The 21066-nt window shown below is 47.4% G+C and overlaps 1 protein-coding gene across 1 annotated transcript in view; it reads right to left on the bottom strand.

Annotated features, from left to right (window-relative positions):
• LOC129327989 (zinc finger protein 557-like) overlaps positions 1-15060 on the bottom strand; it is a 17237-nt gene extending 2177 nt beyond the window's left edge. The window contains exons 1-4 of the mRNA XM_054976732.1: positions 14997-15060; positions 13317-13379; positions 12484-12610; positions 11885-11977 (exon numbers count right to left, since the gene is read on the bottom strand). Coding sequence (XP_054832707.1) covers positions 11885-11977; positions 12484-12610; positions 13317-13331 — 235 coding nt within the window. The 5' untranslated portion in view covers positions 13332-13379; positions 14997-15060. The remainder of the gene's footprint in view (positions 1-11884; positions 11978-12483; positions 12611-13316; positions 13380-14996) is intronic.
• Positions 15061-21066: the final 6006 nt, after the last annotated feature.

Genomic DNA, 21066 nt, shown 5'->3' on the forward strand with positions numbered 1-21066 from the left:
ATACCCGAGTTGGCGAAAGAGTTTAAAGAGACACTTAAGAATGAACTGGCAGAGATGAAGAAGGGTATGGAAACGATACAAAATGACCTGCAAGCGACACAGCAAAGAGTTAATGTAGTAGAAAATGCGGTGGAGACCCTAGCAGACACGCAACGAACTGAGATGAGGGTGATGAGGGGCAGAATGGCAGCTGCGGAGAGCAGACATATGGAGAAGCAGCTGAGGTTTCGCGGCTTGCCGGAAGTGGAAGGAAAGACGGCCCAAGAACAGATCACTGAGGTGTTGGCTGAGTACCTGGGGAAGGAGGAGGTGGAAATTGTGGCTTTCCTAGATGTGGTGGACAGAATAAACTCAAGATTTGCGACCCAGAGGAAATTACCAAGAGACGTGATTGTGCAGTTTACGACTAGAAATATAAGAGAATTGATTGTGAATAAGCAATTTCAAGATCCATTGGAGGTCGATGGCAAGACGGTTATTATCATGAAGGAGTTACCTAGATCGGTGTTGCTGGACCGGAAAAAATACAAAGCTCTAGTCCAGATTCTGAAGGACATGAAAATAAGGTACAGATGGGAATTGCCTGAAGGAATGTCCTTTGAATTTGGGGGAGTGAAAAAGCGCATCAGATCTGAATTAGAAATGGAAAAGTTCATTAGGGACAATGAAAAGGACTTACCAACAACAAGGCTATGAATATGGAGTGTAAAGTATTATCTTGGAATGTAAATGGACTTAATTCACCTAATAAGAGAAAAAACATTTTCCACTGGCTATTAAAACAAAAATGTGATATTGTGTGTTTACAAGAGACCCACATTAGAAAGCAGGATGTAAAGTATCTTAAACTGAACAAATTGGGTAATGACTATGTAGCGGCCTCAAAAAAGAAAAAAAGGGGAGTGGCATTGTATATAAAAGAGGAGCTACAGCCAAAATTAGTGGTGAGAACTGTGGAGGCCAGATTTTTAGCAGTGGAATGTATATGGAATTTAAAGAAAGTGTTGGTGATTGGAATTTATGCACCCAATGGAGCAAAAGAAAGCTTTTTCAAGGATTTGAGGAAGCAATTGGATGAACTTTCTTATGACCAGATAATTCTTGCTGGAGATTTCAATGGAGTTACTAATTTGGATCAGGATAAGAAATCAGCAACTGTACAAAAGAAAAGAGGACTACTACCAAAGACTTTTTTTGCATTAATGCAACAGGAAACTCTAGAAGATGTATGGAGAAGACAGACTCCTAAAAGCAGACAATATACGTTTTTCTCGGCGCGACATTCAACGTTGTCACGAATTGATATGATCTGGGCCTGAAAGGACTTAGCGCTTTGGACTAAGGAGGTGGAAATAATGCCTATGGTAGGCTCAGATCATAATCCAATTATGTGGAAGTTTGGGGAAAGAACCAAAAGGAGAGGATAGAGAATAAATGAGGACTTGTTACAAGAGGGAGAAAATATGGAGACGCTGAGAAGTGAGACTAAATTCTTCATACAGCATAATATGAACAGAGAAGTACCAACCCATAAGGTATGGGATACTTATAAGGCAGTAATTAGAGGCATACTAATGGATTTAAATGAAAGAGCCAGGAAAAAAAGAGAAGGGAAGAGGCAGGAGATTATGGAGAAAATAAAAGCCAAAGAGATACAATTAAAGAAAAGACCAGGGAAAAAGAAGATATATCAGGACATTAAAATCCTTCAAGAACAGTTGATGGCAATGAACAATAAGGAGTTGGAATGGAATCTTAAGAGAATGAACCAAAAGACTTTTGAAGGGGCAAATAAACCTGGGAAATACTTGGCATGGCAACTAAAGAAGAGAAAGGAGAAGCGGATAATAAATAAAATATGTGATGATTAGGGATTTGCGTTTCGGCATTCAGAATGCCGAAAGAATGCCGAAACAAAAGTGTTTCGGCTTCTTTCGGGGAATGCCGAAACGTTTCGGGGAATGCCGAAACGTTTCGGGTAGCCGAAAGAAAAAAGCCGAAACGTTTCGGGATTCTTTCGGCTTTCTTTCGGCTTTTCTATGGGAAAATGCCTCCGTCTTCCAGGACGTCTGGAGGACACATTTTCCCACCGAATAAGCCCAAAATTGGTGGGGACCTTCCTCTAACCCTTCTCTAACAACCACCCAAGTTTCAGACAGATTGGACTTTGGGGGGCCATGTTATGGCCCCCCAAAGCAGGTCCCCCATCCTCCCATAAGAAAGCGAAGGAGCAGCATATTGTTAGCATGCTGCTGCTGATCTTTCTTCATTATTTCCTATGGGGAAAAAATGAAGAGGCAGGCTTCCTTTGCCAGGGGTGGCATTTTGCATGCAAAATGCCCCCCTACCCTCAGGGGCCCTTCTCCCACCCCTCCTCCCACCCCCCACCAAGGCTCAGCCTGCTCCCACTTGGGGGGGCCATTTCATGGCCTCCCCAAGTAGGTGCTCTAATCTCTACCACTGACAGCTGGGGGAGGCTTGTGTTGCCAGGGGTGGCATTTTGCATGCAAAATGCCCCCCAACCCTCTGGGGCCCTTCTCCCACCCCTCCTCCCACCCCCCACCAAGGCTCAGCCTGCTCCCACTTGGGGGGGCATTTCATGGCCTCCCCAAGTAGGTGCTCTGCTCTCATCTCTACCACTGACAGCTGGGGGAGGCTTGTGTTGCCAGGGGTGGCATTTTGCATGCAAAATGCCCCCCAGCCCTCTGGGGCCCTTCTCCCACCCTTCCTCCCACCCCCCACCAAGGCTCAGACTGCTCCCACTTGGGGGGGCCATTTCATGGCCTCCCCAAGTAGGTCCTCTCAGCCCCTAAAGTCCACCCCTTACAGCCCCACACAAACCCAATTCCCCCCCAGCTGCCACACACAGACCCAAATCCCCACATTAGCCCCTCACAGACCCAAATCCACCCCCACCTGCCCCACACCCATAACCCCAGGAACAGGCTGGCAAAGGCCAGCCCTCTCCCTTTGTTCCCTATGCTGGGAACTTCTAAACTCTCTTTCCCTAGGCAATTCTGCACAGCCCAGGGGTGCCACAATGGTGGGCACACTTCTGAGTGCCAGCTGGTCCCTGTGAAAGAGCACCTGAACCACAGACACCCTCCCTCAAATTCCCTCACCACCTACAGAGATGGCTGGCCAGCCAGCCCCATTGTTCCCTATGATGGGAACCAACTGCACAACAAAGAATAAAACAAGAACAACACAAAATAAAGTTTTAAAAAAATTATATTCTCCCTTCCAAAGTACAAGTAGGCAAAGCATTATGACACATTACACCAGCAGTCCCCCACACAGAAAAATTAAAACAAAACTCACTTAACATCAGAGAATCACAAAGCATGATTCCTGTCAAAAACACTTTATTTCTTGAACAGCTTTAGGTTACACAGCAGGGGGGAACACGAAAGGGCATGGCAGCACTATCTTACACAAAAATAACACAACTCACTTCACATCAGAGAATCACAAAGCACAATTCCTGTTAAAAACACTTTATTTCTTGAACAGCTTTAGGTTACACAGCAGGGGGGAACACCAAAGGGCATGGCAGCACTATCTTACACAAAAATAACACAACTCACTTAACATCAGAGAATCACAAAAACACAATTCCTGGCAAAAACACTTTATTTCTTGAACAGCTTTAGGTTACACAGTAGGAGGGCACAACAGGGCATGATAGCAATGTACTGCAAAAAATAATACAACCCACTTCACCGTTTTTGACAGCAATTGTGTTTGTGTGATTCTCTGATGTGAAGTGAGTTGTGTTATTTTTGTGTAGTACACTGCTTTCCTGCTCTGTGGTGCCTTCCTAAAGCAGTTACAGAAATAAAGTGCTTTTGACAGCAATTTTTTGGGGTGATTCTTTAATGTGAAGCGAGTTGTGTTATTTTTGTGTAAGATAGTGCTGCCATGCCCTTTGGTGTTCCCCCCTGCTGTGTAACCTAAAGCTGTTCAAGAAATAAAGTGTTTTTAACAGGAATTGTGCTTTGTGATTCTCTGATGTGAAGTGAGTTGTGTTATTTTTGTGTAAGATAGTGCTGCCATGCCCTTTGGTGTTCCCCCCTGCTGTGTAACCTAAAGCTGTTCAAGAAATAAAGTGTTTTTGACAGGAATCATGCTTTGTGATTCTCTGATGTTAAGTGAGTTTTGTTTTAATTTTTCTGTGTGGGGGACTGCTGGTGTAATGTGTCATAATGCTTTGCCTACTTGTACTTTGGAAGGGAGAATATAATTTTTTTAAAACTTTATTTTGTGTTGTTCTTGTTTTATTCTTTGTTGTGCAGTTGGTTCCCATCATAGGGAACAATGGGGCTGGCTGGCCAGCCATCTCTGTAGGTGGTGGGGGAATTTGAGGGAGGGTGTCTGTGGTTCAGGTGCTCTTTCACAGGGACCAGCTGGCACTCAGAAGTGTGCCCACCATTGTGGCACCCCTGGGCTGTGCAGAATTGCCTAGGGAAAGAGAGTTTAGAAGTTCCCAGCATAGGGAACAAAGGGAGAGGGCTGGCCTTTGCCAGCCTGTTCCTGGGGTTATGGGTGTGGGGCAGGTGGGGGTGGATTTGGGTCTGTGAGGGGCTAATGTGGGGATTTGGGTCTGTGTGTGGCAGCTGGGGGGGAATTGGGTTTGTGTGGGGCTGTAAGGGGTGGACTTTAGGGGCTGAGAGGACCTACTTGGGGAGGCCATGAAATGGCCCCCCCCAAGTGGGAGCAGTCTGAGCCTTGGTGGGGGGTGGGAGGAAGGGTGGGAGAAGGGCCCCAGAGGGCTGGGGGGCATTTTGCATGCAAAATGCCACCCCTGGCAACACAAGCCTCCCCCAGCTGTCAGTGGTAGAGATGAGAGCAGAGCATCTACTTGGGGAGGCCATGAAATGCCCCCCCAAGTGGGAGCAGGCTGAGCCTTGGTGGGGGGTGGGAGGAGGGGTGGGAGAAGGGCCCCAGAGGGTTGGGGGGCATTTTGCATGCAAAATGCCACCCCTGGCAACACAAGCCTCCCCCAGCTGTCAGTGGTAGAGATTAGAGCACCTACTTGGGGAGGCCATGAAATGGCCCCCCCAAGTGGGAGCAGGCTGAGCCTTGGTGGGGGGTGGGAGGAGGGGTGGGAGAAGGGCCCCTGAGGGTAGGGGGGCATTTTGCATGCAAAATGCCACCCCTGGCAAAGGAAGCCTGCCTCTTCATTTTTTCCCCATAGGAAATAATGAAGAAAGATCAGCAGCAGCATGCTAACAATATGCTGCTCCTTCGCTTTCTTATGGGAGGATGGGGGGACCTGCTTTGGGGGGCCATAACATGGCCCCCCAAAGTCCAATCTGTCTGAAACTTGGGTGGTTGTTAGAGAAGGGTTAGAGGAAGGTCCCCACCAATTTTGGGCTTATTAGGTGGGAAAATGCCTCCTCCAGGCGTCCTGAAAGACGGAGGCATTTTCCCAAAAAAAAACCCCCGAAAGAATGCCGAAAGAATGCCGAAAGAATCCCGAATCCCGAATCCCGAAAGAGATTCTTGTTTCGGCTTTCGGCTTTAACGGTAGAGAATCTTGTTTCGGGTAATCCCGAAACAAGAAAGCCGAAAGTTTTTTCCTTGCACACCCCTAGTGATGATAATAAAGTTCACCTGGAACAGACTGCTATCAGTAGAGCCTTTTATAAATTTTATGCAAAGTTATACAATAAAAAAGAAGTGAATAAAGACTCAATAGTGAGGTATTTGGGCAAAATGAAGCTCCCAGTAATTTCGGAAGGATGGAGGAATAAACTGAATAGTGAAGTAACGGAAGAAGAGTTAAGGAATGTAATACAGTCAACAAATTTGGGGAAGGCGCCAGGCCCTGATGGACTTACAGCTAAATTTTATAAGGTAATGGCTAATGAACTGGTGCCATTTTTAAAGGAAGTGATCAATGGAGTATTGAAGGACCAAAGGACTCCAGATACTTGGAGTGAGGCCAACATATCATTGATCCCTAAAGAGGGACAGGACTTGACTAATGTTAAAAATTATAGACCTATTTCGTTACTGAATAATGACTATAAAATCTTTGCGAAGATACTGGCGGAAAGAGTAAAAGGATGGTTGTCCGAAGTTATTGCGGAGGAACAAGCCGTTTTTTTACAAATAGACAAATTAAAGACAATTTAAGGACAGTGATAAATGCTATTGAATATTATGACAAACACTGTGATAAGGAGGTTGGTTTCTTTTTCGTAGACGCTGAAAAAGCATTTCACAATTTGAACTGGGACTTTATGTTTGCCACCATGGAACAGCTACAAATGGGGGAAAGATTCATAAGAGCAGTGAAAGAAATCTATAAGGACCAGAGTGCAGCAATTGTGGTGAATGATGAGGTGACTAAGAAACTGAGCATAGGTAAAGGTACAAGACAAGGTTGCCCGCTGTCCCCACTGTTGTTTATTTTGGTACTGGAAATATTGATGATACAGATTCGAGAAGACGATGCAATCCGTGGAATAAAAATAAAAGACTTTTCCTATAAGGTCAGAGCATTTGCGGATGATATAATGTTAATTGTAGAGGATCCAATTGAGAATATGCCAAAGGTAATAGAGAAAATTAAGGAATTTGGAGACTTGGCGGGATTTTATGTAAATAAAAAGAAGTCAAAGATATTATGTAAAAATATGACCAAACAAAAACAACAGCAATTAATGGAGATAACAGACTGTGAAGTAACAAATAAGGTGAAATATTTGGGAATTGAACTGACTGCAAAGAATATAGATTTATTTAAGAACAACTATGAGAAATTGTGGACACAGATAGAGCAAGATTTGATTAAATGGAACAGACTGAATTTGTCATGGTTGGGAAGAATTGCAGTAGTCAAGATGAATGTGTTGCCGAGAGTGATGTTTCGGTTACAAACAATACCAATTATTCGGGATTCTAAGCAGTTTGAAAAATGGCAGAGGAAAATATCGGACTTTGTTTGGGCAGGCAAGAAGCCTCGAGTGAAAATGAAAGTATTGCAGGATTCAAAAGAGAGGGGTGGAATGCAGCTGCCCAATTTAAGACTCTACCATGATGCAATTTGTGTGGTCTGGTTGAAAGACTGGATGACGCTGAAAAACCGCAAACTACTGGCCCTAGAGGGATACAAAAAAATATTCGGATGGCACGCATACTTGTTGTATGATAAAGTAAAAGCTGACTCTATGTTTCTACACCATTATATTCGAAGAAGCCTCTTTACAATTTGGAAGAAGTACAGAAATTACCTACAGGATGGAATCCCTTCCTGGGTGGTTCCATATGAAGTAATAGACCCGAGAGCTGTCGATAATGAACAACAATGCTTAACGTATAAGGAGATAACGAATAGAATTTTCTAAATTAAGAATAAAAACGCAGGATGAGATGTCTCCAAGTTATAATTGGTTTCAATATGGACAGATTAGAGATCTTTATAACTCGGACTGCGTAAAGGGAGGGGTAAGAATGGAGAATTCGGAATTAGAGGAGGTAATTCTGCGAGAGGATAAAAAGAAATTTCTAAGACTTATAAAGTGTTGTTAAAATGGCTAACAGAAAATGAGATAGTTAAAGTTCAAATGGTGAAGTGGGCAATAAATTTCAACAAAGAGATAGCAATGGGGGCGTGGGAGCACTTGTGGAAAAATACGATGAAGATTACGACATGCGCTAATCTTAAGGAAAATGTTTACAAAATGATGTACCGTTGGCATTTGACACCAAAGAAAATTGCGCTAGGGAATTCTAACATGTCTAATAAATGCTGGAAATGTAAAAAGCACGAAGGATCTTTGTATCACATGTGGTGGACTTGTGAGGTAGCTAGGCAGTACTGGGGGGAAATAATAGAAATAATAAGTGAGATTTTACAATTTCAAATTAATAAGAACCCAGAGCTGCTGCTACTGAACTTGGGAATGGAAGATATTCCAGCACAACATAGGACATTGTTATTTTACATGACAGCAGCGGCTAGACTTTTGTGCGCGCAAAAGTGGAAAGTACGAGAAGTGCCAACTATGGAGGACTGGATTTATAAATTGCTGTACATGGCGGAAATGGACAAAATGACAAGGAAATTGAGAGATCTCGATCCAGGACAGTTTAATATGGATTGGGAGAAGCTGAAGCAATATCTGGTGAAAAAATGGGAGGTGGGAGGAGAAAATTACTGAAACACAATAAACACAGTGAAAATTACTGAAACACAATAAAAGAAGAGAGAAGTGACTTTACCGGGGGAAGGGAAGTTAAATAAGAAGTTCTAAGCAATTGTTTTATTAGATTATTATATACAGTATTAAATAATAGAGGTGTTATTTTAAGAATTATAAGGATATAAGTTAACTAAGTATGTTTCTGGCAGATAATTGTATAATAGGTAAACTATACAATCAAAATAGAATGAATATAAGAAAGGTGGGAGGAAGTAAATAGTAACATATAGAGTATAAGTTAAATTGATTGACTTATATTGAATGTATACAATGTTTATAGAAGTATTTAGAGCTATGCAGAACAGGGGACAAATTGATTGTCCCATATTGACGAGACTAGAATGATCAAGTTAGAGAATAGAGAATGGAAAACAGATAAAATGCAACATTATTAAAGAATATATGTTAGGAATGTAATACTTAGTCTGATAAGTTAAGTGGGGAAGGGAATAGAGATAGTACTGTGTTATAATAGATAAGCTTAGAAGAGAACGAAAGTGTATGTTTAATAGAATAAAGTAAGTTCGAAATGAGTAAGGAAAGAGATAGATAAGGGGTTGGAAAACTGTTGGAAGTCAACAAAAGGGGGGGAGGGAGGGGGTTAGAATTGGAATATTTAAAGGGAATTGTTTGTAATGAACAATAATTTGATTTCTAATCCAATAAAAAAAATTTTTAAAAAAATTAATTGATTAATTATGTTGCTGGCAGATAGGGGTGTAATTGAGAATTAACAGAATTAAAATTTATGAATACAAGAAGGGGAGGAATGAGAAGTAGCATATAGAATATAGGTTAAATTGATTGACTTATGCTGAAGGTATTTTCGGTTATAGCGATATTTAGAAATGTGCAGAAAATGGGTTAAATTGATTAACTTATGTCGAATGTATATTGTGTTTATAGGTATATTTAGAAATGTGTAGAACACAAGTCAAATTGATTGATTTTATGTTATAAAGATAAGAGATATAAGAGGAAGTAAAGAGTAACATATAGAGTATAAGTTAAATTGGTTGACTTATAAATGTATTCATCACTTATGAGTACTCAAGTTATAGGGAGGGATAAATTGTTTGTCCCATATTGATGACATTAGAATGAATAAGTTAGAGTACAGGATATTGAGAATATTACCAGTATTATTACTATTGAATAACATGCCAGGAATGTATTAGTTAGTTGATAAGTGAAGGGAAATTGACTTAGCACTGTGTTATAATAGACTAGCTTAGAAGAGTGTGAAAGTATATGTTTAATTGACAAAATAAGTTGAAATGAGTAGGGGAAGAATAGACAAAGGGTTGGAAAACTGTTGGAAGTCAACAAACGGGGGGGGGAAGGGAGGGGGTTAGAACTGGAATATTAAAGTAATTTGATTGTTATAAATGACAAAATATTTCTAATTCCAATAAAAAAAATTTAAAAAAAATTTTTTTTAAAAAAAAGATTTTATTTTATTTATTTATATTTCAATTTATATACTGCCCATCCCCAGGGGCTCTGGGTGGTGAACAGTTAAAATCAATAAAAACAAGAACTAAAATCAATATACAAACAATAAAACAAATTAACAAAGTGCAGTGGTGGGGAGAACCCTCCCCCACCCCAAAGGTGGGAGGCCGACATGGCACCACCCCCTTCAATCACCGAATGCCTGGCGGAACAGCTCTGTCTTACAGGCCCGGCGGAACGATAATATCTCCTTCTGGGCCCAGATTTCCATTGACAGAGCGGGCTGGGGCCAGGACTGAAAAGGCCCTGGCCCTGGTTGAAGCGAGGCGGGCTTCCTTAGGGCCGGGGACCACAAGTAAATATGTATTCGCTGATCGAAGCAATCTCCGGGGAACGTACAGGGAGAGGCGGTCCCGAAGATATGCCGGTCCCAACCCGCTCAGGGCTTTAAAGGTAAGAACCAACACTTTGAACCTGATTTGGAATTCAACCGGAAGCCAGTGCAGCTGGCGCAGGACAGGTGTGATGTGTGACTGGTAAGGTATACCAGTCAGGACCTGTGCTGCTGCATTCTGGACCAGTTGTAGTTTCCGGATCAGGCCCAGGGGTAGCCCAGCATACAGTGAGTTACAGTAATCTAGCCTGGAGGTGACCATTGCATGGATCACTGTAGCCAGGTCCTGGGGCATCAGGTAGGGGGAAAGTTGCCTGATCTGACGAAGATGGAAAAATGCAGACTTGGCAACCGCCGTGACCTGGGCCTCCATCGATAGGGAGGCATCCAGGAGCACACCCAAACTCTTTACCACTGGCAAAGTTGCCAGTGGTGTCCCATCAAGGCAGGGAGCTGGATCCCAACATCTGGCAGCCCCCCGTCCCAGCTGCAGGACCTCCGTCTTCACTGGGTTCAATTTCAGCCTGCTCTGTTTCAACCATGCCGTCAAAGATGGGACGGTCTATAACCATGTGTTCAATGGTTTCAACTTTATCATCAGTCTTGCATCACCCCTGAAGGGAGAAACACTCCTGCCCCCCACCAGAGCCCCCTGTTCACCCAGAGCTTGTGCGACATCCAAGGGAGACCTGGTCCAGCCTGGCTGCCCTTGCGACACCATCAGCCACCACTCTGTCCCACCCCCTTTCTCTCTGCCAGGGTCTCTGTGGAGCAGCCCTTCCCCTGCTAAGCCACTTCCGCAAAGTGTGTGGGGAACTAAATCAGCCTCCTGAGGGGCTGCTTCAGACAACAGGCCATTGGCTGTCAATTGGAAGAGTTTCATCCTGGCTAGGGTGGAAAACAGGCTGGGAAAATTTCTGCCGCAAGGGGCTGAATGTTGCACAGCGACACCATCCTGCAGTTCCCTCCGGAGTCGCCTACAATGCAGCTCTGTGCTGGGGGGTGGAGGCAGGATGTGTCCACGTGAGTTCTGCCTGGACTTGCTGTGGGCCATCACGTCTCTGAGGAAAAGCCCCTGCTTTGCTTGGCAGACCCCGAGATAACCGAAGCAGGAGGGTCCTGACAAAGGGTGGCAAACGAAGGAATTCAAGGCCACCTAACGACAACCGCTTCAGTTGTAAACATTCATATAATCAATACAGTAATGCCAATATATGTGCAGTTCATACAATATTCAATATCCATCATAATTCAATGTTGTATCAATACATTTATACAGTCTTCGTTGCAAGACGCATAAAGTGCTCAGTGCTAGTTAAACAACTAGTTAATCGTCCACAGCCATATAGCTTCCCTGGCCATTCACACTGATGTATTGAATTGTATCAGATTGAATCATCCTGCTTATGGACTTATGATTGGAAGCTATATGGCTGTGGACGATGAACTAGTTGTTTTACTAGCCCATATACTGGCAATTTGTCATTTCTGCATTGATTATATGAATGTTTACAATTGAAGTGGTTGTCATTAGGTGGTCTTGAATTCCTTTGTTTGCTTGCTTGGCAGACCCGGAATCCCAGGATCGAGGCCTGCCAGGGAGCCAGTGCCTCTGCGAGTGGGCAGCACCTGGCACGAGTGATCCGACCGGGGAGGGGGAAGAGGCCTGCTTTCAGGCGTCCAGGGTCTACAAGCACCATTTTCACCATCCCCAACCCAGCCAAGCTCTTGCGTGAAGAAGCTCAAGGAGAAAAAGGCCACAGAAATCCCTCGGAAGGAATCAAAAGGAAAAGATAATCCCACAACAAGTTAAAATGGATACCTGCCAATCCCTCTTCTGCATCAGAGATCCGGAGAAACGGATCTTCTTCTCCTTCCAGCCTGGAAATGAGGTCAGGCTTGGCAACCTCAGGCCCTTTCGTGAGGAGAAAGAAAGACAAGATTGTGACTCTTCTGTGTGTTCATAAACTGAGCAATTCCATGCTGGGATGCCAGCCCCTCCAGAAATACACAACAGACAAGGAGTAGGGGAAGGGTGGTACGGAGCCATATCTGGCATTGGCAGTCCTGTGCCAGCTGAGAACTCACTCAGGGGCAGAGAAGCCAGCCAAGTTCCCTCCACAGCCAAAACTCAGCCAGGGTAAGGCAAGGCCCAGCCGGGGCGGAAACACCCTGCTTAGACACTCCCACCCTCTCCATATCAAGGCCCCTTGGCACCTCCTCTGAGGCCCTCCCTTGTGGTCCGGGCACAGAGGTGCCAGATGGGGGGCTCCTTCTGCACATCCCCTCCCACAGAGAGTGGCTGTGATCATTCCCTGGGCCCAGGGCAGACAGCCTGACCACATCCTCCCTCAATCAGGAGTTGCTTACAGTCCCTCCTCTCAGCCAGAAGGAGGCAGCCCAGGAGAAAAGGACCCTCACCCAGAGAGGCCACGTTCCCAAAATTCTCCAGCATGACTTCCTTGTACAGGGCTCTCTGCGCTGGGCTCAGCAGGCTCCACTCCCCTTTGGAGAAATGCACAGCCACCTCTTCGAAGGACACCCGGCCCTGGAAGAAGGAGAAGAGAGTTTCATTATATCTCTGGAAAGGTGGTCCATAAGAAAGAAAACCCCAATGGCTAGTGTGACGTAGTGCTTAGAGTGAAGGCCTAGGACCTGAGGACTGAGTTTGGATCCCCTCTGTGCCATGGAAGCTTGCCCAGAGGTGCTGGTACTATCAAAGTCTTTCAGCCCAACCTACCTCACAAGACTGTTGTTCGAAGGGTTAAGTGGAGGAGAACAGTTTAAAAATAGGAAGCTTCTTACTATATAATTGAGTAAGTATATTCAAGACAACTCACTTCATACCCTGGTGCAGCACTAGAGGGCGCTGCCACGGAGGGAAGCCCAGGCAAGGCACCAGGTCCCTCCAGAAAATGTGCCATGGCAGGAAGCCCAGGCTGGGAGCAGGAGGGGAGCAGGTGGCAATGCCCATCCTCCACCTTCACCCAGCTGATATTAGGAGCAGAGCAGGTGGCAATGCCCATCCTCCACCTTTACCCAGCTGGTCTGAGGAGGAGCAGAGCAGGGGGAAGTCTCTTGAGGGCTTCTTAAGGCCAGCAGTCTCCCTGGGGGACATCTCAGGGCCCCTCATTTTGCAGGTGGCTATAAGCCTTGTGGAGAAACGGCCAGAGATGTCCATGAAGAGGAGCAAATCCCTTGCGAAGGGAAATTTAGGACAACACATGGCGTGAACTACCCCTCCCCCCCCTTACCTGAGCTGGCTGCATGGCTGGTCTTTTCCCTTCACCACACTGAGGACACAGCGGAGAAACAGCCTGGGAGGGAGAGAAAGAAAGATGGAGGGCAACTGTTTTTATGCACACAAATTTCTTTGCCCTTCAGCACAGCTCTCTCTGGATTTGCTGTGAGGAGCAATTCAGGATCTTGGATACAGAGTCTTTGGCCTGGTATCTCCCCGCACCTTTCTTATCTGTTCATCCCCTTCTCCTTCGGGCCATGTTTCCACCCAGATTCACCCAATCGTTTCCTGAGTGCTGAGGGGTCCCTGGCCCTGGAAGCCACTCTGGTCCCTCCTCTCCTCTGAGGGAACACGAGACCCTCCGGCCTGCCCCACATATTTAGAAGGAGGTGCTGGGAATGAAGTGCCCAGAAGTGACGGGATGTGAAACTGCAGGTGGGAGAAGCCAGCTAGGAATAGAAATCTGCCCACGCGGAGAAAACCAGCCCTGCCCGTCAAACGTTTCTGCCCTTTGCCTTTGCCTGTCATTGAGCCTCTCTGTGACAGGAAGAGTCTAGCAGAGGGAAGCCTCCCAAAATGGGTTCTTCCTTGCGCGGTCTGAAGAGAAGCCATCTTGAATGTATGTGCGGAGAAAGCGGGAGGAAGTGTCTGAAATTGCCCTCCACCACCTCAGGCCTCTGCCAGCCCTTCCTCCTGGCTGTGAGGACCAAATCTGAGACTCTGGTTGATCCCTATGCCAGGCAGGGGCTCTTTCTCTTCCCTGTCAACTCTTAAAAACACCCTGCCCCCCTGGTTGATAATCTATGGGAGGCAGGAGGGAGAAGCCCCCTTCGCACATGCCCAGAGGATGAGAAAAGCAGTCAAAACGTTACAGGAGTCTGGCTAGGATGTCGAGGGGGCAGGGAGGGGGAGTGGTGGGGCATCTAAGGGGTTTTCCGCAAGGGGGACAAGCTTTGCAGCTGGCGGAAGAGGCAAGACGAGGCAGAGGCCATGGGGCTTCCACAGGGCGGGGTTCCTGTATCTCCCCTGCCCCATCTTCCATTAATGTCCACCGCCCCCTAACCCTTCCATGCCCGCCTCGCTTGTTTTAAAAGCTGGGGACTGAAGTGGCATAACTTAGATTGGCTTAGCGTTATACCTCCATGTGGAACAAATTCCTTGAATTCCCAGCTTTGCCTGTTTTAACAAGTAAATCTCCGGCCCCACCCCCCTCTTGTGAAAATAACAAGGAAAGACTGCGATGAAAGGGGCCAGAGATGTGCTTTTTTAAAATGCAAACTGGGAATTCTCAGAACCGGACAGTTACATTGTTCTAAGAAAAGTCCATTGCTATTTTAAAAAAATCCCCTCCGCTTTTTCAGACAAGGAAGGGGGGGATGCATGCAGCTGGGTGGGAGGGAGGAGATCCAAACTTTCCCGTCCTCAAGATAGAAACCGAGTTTGGCAAGGCAGGGAGGGGGGCAGGTCTTCCATCACCCACTGGCTGGTGCCTCCCCCAATCCCCCCCCCGGGCTGAATTCTGCTCCGGGGCCTCCGGACTTTGCAGCGAGGAGGAAACTGCCGGATGGTGGGGAGGCGGAGGCGGGGGAGTTGGAGCCCAAAGGACCCGCTGTGCAGCCCGCCTCTCCTTGGGGCAAAGGGGGGGCTGTTCCCCTTCTCCTCTCCCCACGCCCCCAACGCGGTTTTAACTCACCAGTCGCGCCTGGGGCGGAGCAGAGGCTGCCCTGGGAATGCCAAAGGGGCCACCTGCCACTGGAGGGAGGGGGCAATGGCGGAAGTGACCTCACCAGCGCCCCCCTCCCGCCTGCACGTCTAGGAGTCGGGGCTCTCTCGCTTTAACCCGTGGTCGACCGGCTCCCCCTCCCCCCAGCCCTGCCCGGCTGCTGCGCCCCCCCCCCCCGCTTCTCTTTTGGGCAAAGGCGCTGCGGGAGTCGCGCGCCCGTTCCTAGGGAGGAACGGCAGGCTGTGAGCAAGTAGTAAGATCTTTAAAAGGGGGCCTGGCGCGCTCACGGAGCAGAGGTCGATCACTCACCTTGGGGGAGAAATGGAACCTCCTTGGCCTTAGGCAGTATACCCCTGTGGGCCTCTGCTGGGGCTGCCAGCCTCCAGGTGGGGGCTGGAGATCTCCCGGAATTACAACTGATCTCCAGGTGACAGAGATCAGTTCCCCTGGAGAAAATGGCTGCTGTGGAGGGGGGACTCTATGGCATTATACCATTTCTGAGACCCCTTCCCTCCCAAAACCCCACCCTCTCCAGGCCCCACCCCCCAAATCTCCAGGAATTTCCCAACCTGGACCTGGCAACTCAGCTGAACTGAGTCTCTTACTCATGTATTGATCTGGACATTTTCTGTTCTGCCTCTCCGGTGAGTCTGCCTGAGGTGGATTACAAATGGCAGAAAAGTTATTAAAACCCTCCATTCATCTTGGATCTGACAGCATCTGCCTCGGTGGCCCTCGTGGATGACGTGCGCCCGGAGATGGACAGGGGGAGTGCAGCTCCGTGGGTTCTCCCGGACCTCTCTGGGGCTTCCAATATTAGTAATTATGGCATCTCTCTGGACTGCCGATCCAGCGCGGGATTGGGAGGCACCGTTCTATGGGGGTTCCGGTCCTACAGAAACCCCTGGATGGGGACATCTGGATGGGGGCTTGGTTGTCCCCAATATGCAGGTGACACTCAGCCCTTTTTCATAATCTTATCTCTTTCCAGGTGGAACGAGGAGATGATATACGTCCAGGGCGGAAGACCCAACAAGGAACCGGTTATGGGTAACAGTTGTTTCCAAACTGCATCAACAGACCTGCCGCTTACAGTCTTTCAGGCGGCAGGACAACGCACCCCTATCTTTTTGGCTGGGCGCAAGATTATGAAAATGGCTGATTAAATGAATACAATAGGAACCGTTCTGTTCCACGTTCTTCAGTGAACGGACTTTGTTCTCTCCTCTGTGTTTCCACCTACGTTGGATTTAGTGTTCATTCTACAGTTGGCCGGATTCTAGTGCAATAATGTGTATGGAATTTGTTATATTACACTTGTAATTTATTGAATATTGTTAATTTATGCACCACTTTATATGCTTAACCATCACTTTATATAATTTGTAATGTTCTGTTGTTTTTTCTCCTTAGCTGTGGATTTCCACTCTAAGAGTTAGTGTTCTGTTTCTAAGGGTGCTTCTCTTTTTGGTGAGGTACTCGGAGCAGAGCAGATGGAAATGCCTACCCCCCAGCAATTCCCACCGCTCATCTTAACCCAACTTATATTAGGAGGGGAGCAGGTGGCAAAGCCAAACTCCACCTTCACCCAACTGGTATTAGGAGGGGAGCAGGTGGTAGTGCCAAACTCCACCTTCACCCAACTGGTATTAGGAGCAGACCAGGTGGCAGTGCCCTTCCAATGCCCTAACCCAGCTGGTATTAGGAGTGGGGAAGGTGGCAATGCCCACCCCCTTAACCCAGCTGGTATTAGGAGCAGAGAAGGTGGCAATGCCCACCCCCTTAACCCAGCTGGTATTAGGAATGGAGCAGGAGGCAATACTCCCCGCCTAACCCAATTGGTATTAGAAGCAGAGCAGGTGGCAATGCCCACCCCCAGCAATATCTACCTCGTCTTAACCCAGCTGGTGTTAGTAGAGGACCAGATGGAAATTCCCACCCCCTTAACCCAGCTGGTATTAGGAATGGAGCAGATGGTAATGCCCACCCCTATTTATTCAGCTGAGATCAGGAATAGCAGATGGCAATGCCTGCCTCACTTCACCTGGAAGGGATCAGGAGGGGAGCAGGTGGCAATGCCCACCCCGCACCATCACCCAGCTGGTATTAGGAGCGGAGCAGGTCAAAATGCTCACGCCCAGCAATTCCCACCCATCCCCGCAATAACCCAGCTAATATTAGGAGCGGAGAAGGTGGCAATGCCCAACCCCACCTTCACCCAGCTGGTATTAGGAGCAAACCAAGTGGCAGTGCCCATCCAATGCTCTCACCCAGCTGATATTAGTAGAGCAGGTGGTAAAGCCACCAACCACCTTAACCCAGCTGTTATTAGGAGAGGGGAAGGTGGCAATGCCCTGACTTCAGTCAGCTGGTATTAAGAGCAGAGCAGGTGGCAATGCCCACCCCTCCTTAACCCAGCTGGTATTAGGAATGGAGCAGGTGGCAATGCTCACGCCTGGCAATTTCTACCCCATCTTAACTCAGCTGGTATTAGGAGAGGACCAGATGGAAATTCCCACCCCTCTTAACCCAGCTGGTATTAGTAATGGAGCCGGTGGTAATGTCCATCCCTATTCACCCAGCTGAGAACAGGAGTAGAGCAGGTGGTAAAGTCACCCACCACCTTAATCCAGCTGGTATTAGCAGGGGGCAGGTGGCAGTGCCTGCCCTCCCAGCCAGGTGGCAAAGCCTACCCCCAGCAATTCCTACCCCTGTCTTAACCCAGCTGTTATTAGGAGTGGGGCAGGTGGCAATGCCCCAAGTTCACCCAGCTGGTATTACAAGCAGAGAAGGTGGCAATGCCCACCCCCCTTAACCCAGCTGGTATTAGGAATGGAGCAGGTGGCAATGCTCACGCCTGGCAATTTCTACCCCATCTTAACTCAGCTGGTATTAGGAGAGGACCAGATGGAAATTCCCACCCCTTGTAACCCAGCTGGTATTAGGAATGGAGCCGGTGGTAATGTCCATCCCTATTCACCCAGCTGAGAACAGGAGTAGAGCAGGTGGTAAAGTCACCCACCACCTTAATCCAGCTGGTATTAGCAGCGGGCAGGTGGCAGTGCCTGCCCTCCCAGCCAGGTGGCAAAGCCTACCCCCAGCAATTCCTACCCCTGTCTTAACCCAGCTGGTATTAGGAGTGGGGCAGGTGGCAATGCCCCAAGTTCACCCAGCTGGTATTACAAGCAGAGAAGGTGGCAATGCCCACCCCCCTTAACCTAGCTGGTATTAGGAATGGAGCAGGCAGTAATACCCACCCCCCACCCCGCCTAACCCAGGTGGTATTAGAAGCAGAGCAGGTGGCAATGCCTACCCCAAGCAATTCCTACCCCTGTCTTAACCCAGCTGGTATTAGGAGAGGAGCAGATGGGAATGCCCACCCCCCTTAACCTAATTGGTATTAAGAATGGAGCAGATGGTAATGCCCACCCCCATTCAACCAGATGGGATGAGGAATAGCAGATGGCAATGCCTGCCTCACTTCACCTGGATGGTTCAGCAGGGGAGGAGGAGGCAATGCCCACCCCCCACCATCACCCAGTTGGGATCAGGTGCAGAGCAGGAGGCAATGCCCTTCTTCCCTTCACCCAGCTGGGATAAGGAGCAGAGCAGGTGGCAAAGCTCACTCCCTTCAACTTACTGGAATAAGGCACTGAGCAGGTGGACATAAACACCCCCCTTCACCCATCTGTAATCAGGTGTGGAGCAGGAGGCAATGCCCATTTCCCCTTCATCCGCCTGCAATCAGGAGCGGAGCAGGTGGCAACGCACCCCTTTATCCGGCCTGTATCAGGTGTGGAACAGGTAGCAACGCCCACCCACCCCTTCATGTGGCCGAGATCACATGTGGAGCAGGTAGCAATGCCCACCCCCCTCCTTCACCAGCCAGGATAAGTGATGGAGGAGGAGGGACTGCCTTCCTATCCGCCGTCCCCTTTCTAGAGCCTGTTGTATTCCCCCCCCCACAATGGGCTTTGTTGCTAGTGTGTGTGTGTGTGTATACATACACACACATATGTATGTATGTATGTATGTATATGAGTGTGTGTGTGTGTATATATATCCTGCAACAGTGAAATGGCTGAAAAACAACAAATTGAAATTGAACCCAGACAAGACTGAAGTGATGTTTGTTGGGAAAGCAGAGATCTTGAAAGACATTGTACTCCCCACTCTCGATGCAGTTCGTCTGACTCTTGCAGACTCGGTTAAGAGCCTAGGGGCTACACTGGATCCAACACTACTACTAGAAAAACAAATTAAGGCAGCTGCAGAAAAAGGCTTACTACAACCTCACTCTAGCCTGGAGGATGGCCTCCTACCTCGACACGGCTGACCTGGCCACCTGGATCCATGCCATGGTAACATCAAAACATGGCTATTGTAATGCACTATTCATTGGTCTCCCATCTAAGTTAACTAGGAGGCTCCAATTGGAGCAAATTGCTGCAGCTTGACTGTTAGTAGGAGCGAGCAGGAGCATGAACATCACTCCCATCCTACAGTCACCCCATTGTCTACCTATCAGTTACCGTCATGCCCAATTCAAGGTCTTGGTTATTACATACAAAGCTCTCCAGGGCCTTGGCCCAGCATACCTACGAGATCACCTCACTCCTTATGTCCCCTCACAACACCTTAGTTCATCTGAACAAGGTCAACTGCAGCTGTCAGCCTGCACCTGGGCGAAATCAACAGCAGCCCCCACGTGGGCTTTCTCTGGGGTGGCCCCTACCCTGTCAGACTAGAGTCTGGGAAAGGCAGGTTCAAATCCCAACTCTGCCATGGAAGCATGCTGGGTCACCTTGGGCTAGACACACGCTCAGCCTCACCTACCTCACAGGGTTGTTGTGAGAAGGGAGGAGAATTATGCCACAACAACCATGTGGCTCGACTGCTTTAACACAGTCCACATGGATCTGCTATTGAAGGCAGAAAATCCAATGGGTACAGAATGCCTCAAGTCACCTACTATTAGTTTGAGGTCCAGATTGCACATTAAGCACATTCCAGAATTGCTCCAGAGTCTATTCATTACTGTTCAGGCCCAATTTTGGGTGCTGCTTCTAACCTACAAGGCTTTTCGGAGGCCAAGGTCTGCATCTCTCTTGCCACGCTATGCTGCGACAGCGTCACTCATCTGAGCAAAGCCAAGGAGGAAGGAGTACAGCTGCCCATCGAGAGGCAGTCTCCTATGGCTCCCACTTGGGAGATGTGGCTGCCTAATGCACACAGAAAGGCGCCCACAACTGAATCAGAATACTTGAAGGCAGAATATTTATCAAGTGAATGGTGGTGGAAAGTGCTGTCAAGTCATAGCTGACTGATGGTGACCCCTGGTGGGGATTTCAAAGCAAGAAACTAACAGAGGTGGTTTGCCATTGCCTGCCACTGCAGAGTGACCCTGGACTTCCTGGGAGGTCTCCCATCCAATTACCATCCAAGGTCAGCCCTGCTTAGCTTCTGACAACAGGCCAGAGTGGGCTTGCCTGGGCTATCCACATCAGGGCAAAAGCACAAATAGCCTCTCCCAGTCACTCATGAAGGAGGGAGGGGTGAGTAAAACATAACTTATTTTATACAGTGTCCTTCCACATTCAAAACATGTCTATAGCTCCTCCCCTGTGTCAGTTCTTTGATGGGAAGTCAGGTTTCCACCCACACTGAAGCTTTTTCCACATACCGGGCACTAATGGTTTCTCCCTTGTGAATTCTTGGATGAGATGTTAGTTCATTCTTCTGTTTAAACCCTTTTCCAAATACTAGACATTTATACGGCTTCTCCCCTGTGTGAATTCTTCTACCAGAATTTATCTGTCATTTATTTTATTTTATTTATGTCATTTATAGTCCACCTTTCTCACTGACACTCAAGGCGAACTACACAGAATAAGATCAGGACACTCAAGTTCAAGGACATTTCACAGAACTCCTTCATGGGTTGTACTGTATGAAGTAATAGATCCGAGAGCTATTGATAATGAACAACAATGTCTAACTTACAAGGAGATAACACAAATACAACATTCAATGCTAAGAA

This window comes from Eublepharis macularius, chromosome 4 (assembly GCF_028583425.1).
Source record: "Eublepharis macularius isolate TG4126 chromosome 4, MPM_Emac_v1.0, whole genome shotgun sequence".
In the NCBI taxonomy this organism is placed as follows: Eukaryota; Metazoa; Chordata; class Lepidosauria; order Squamata; family Eublepharidae; genus Eublepharis; species Eublepharis macularius.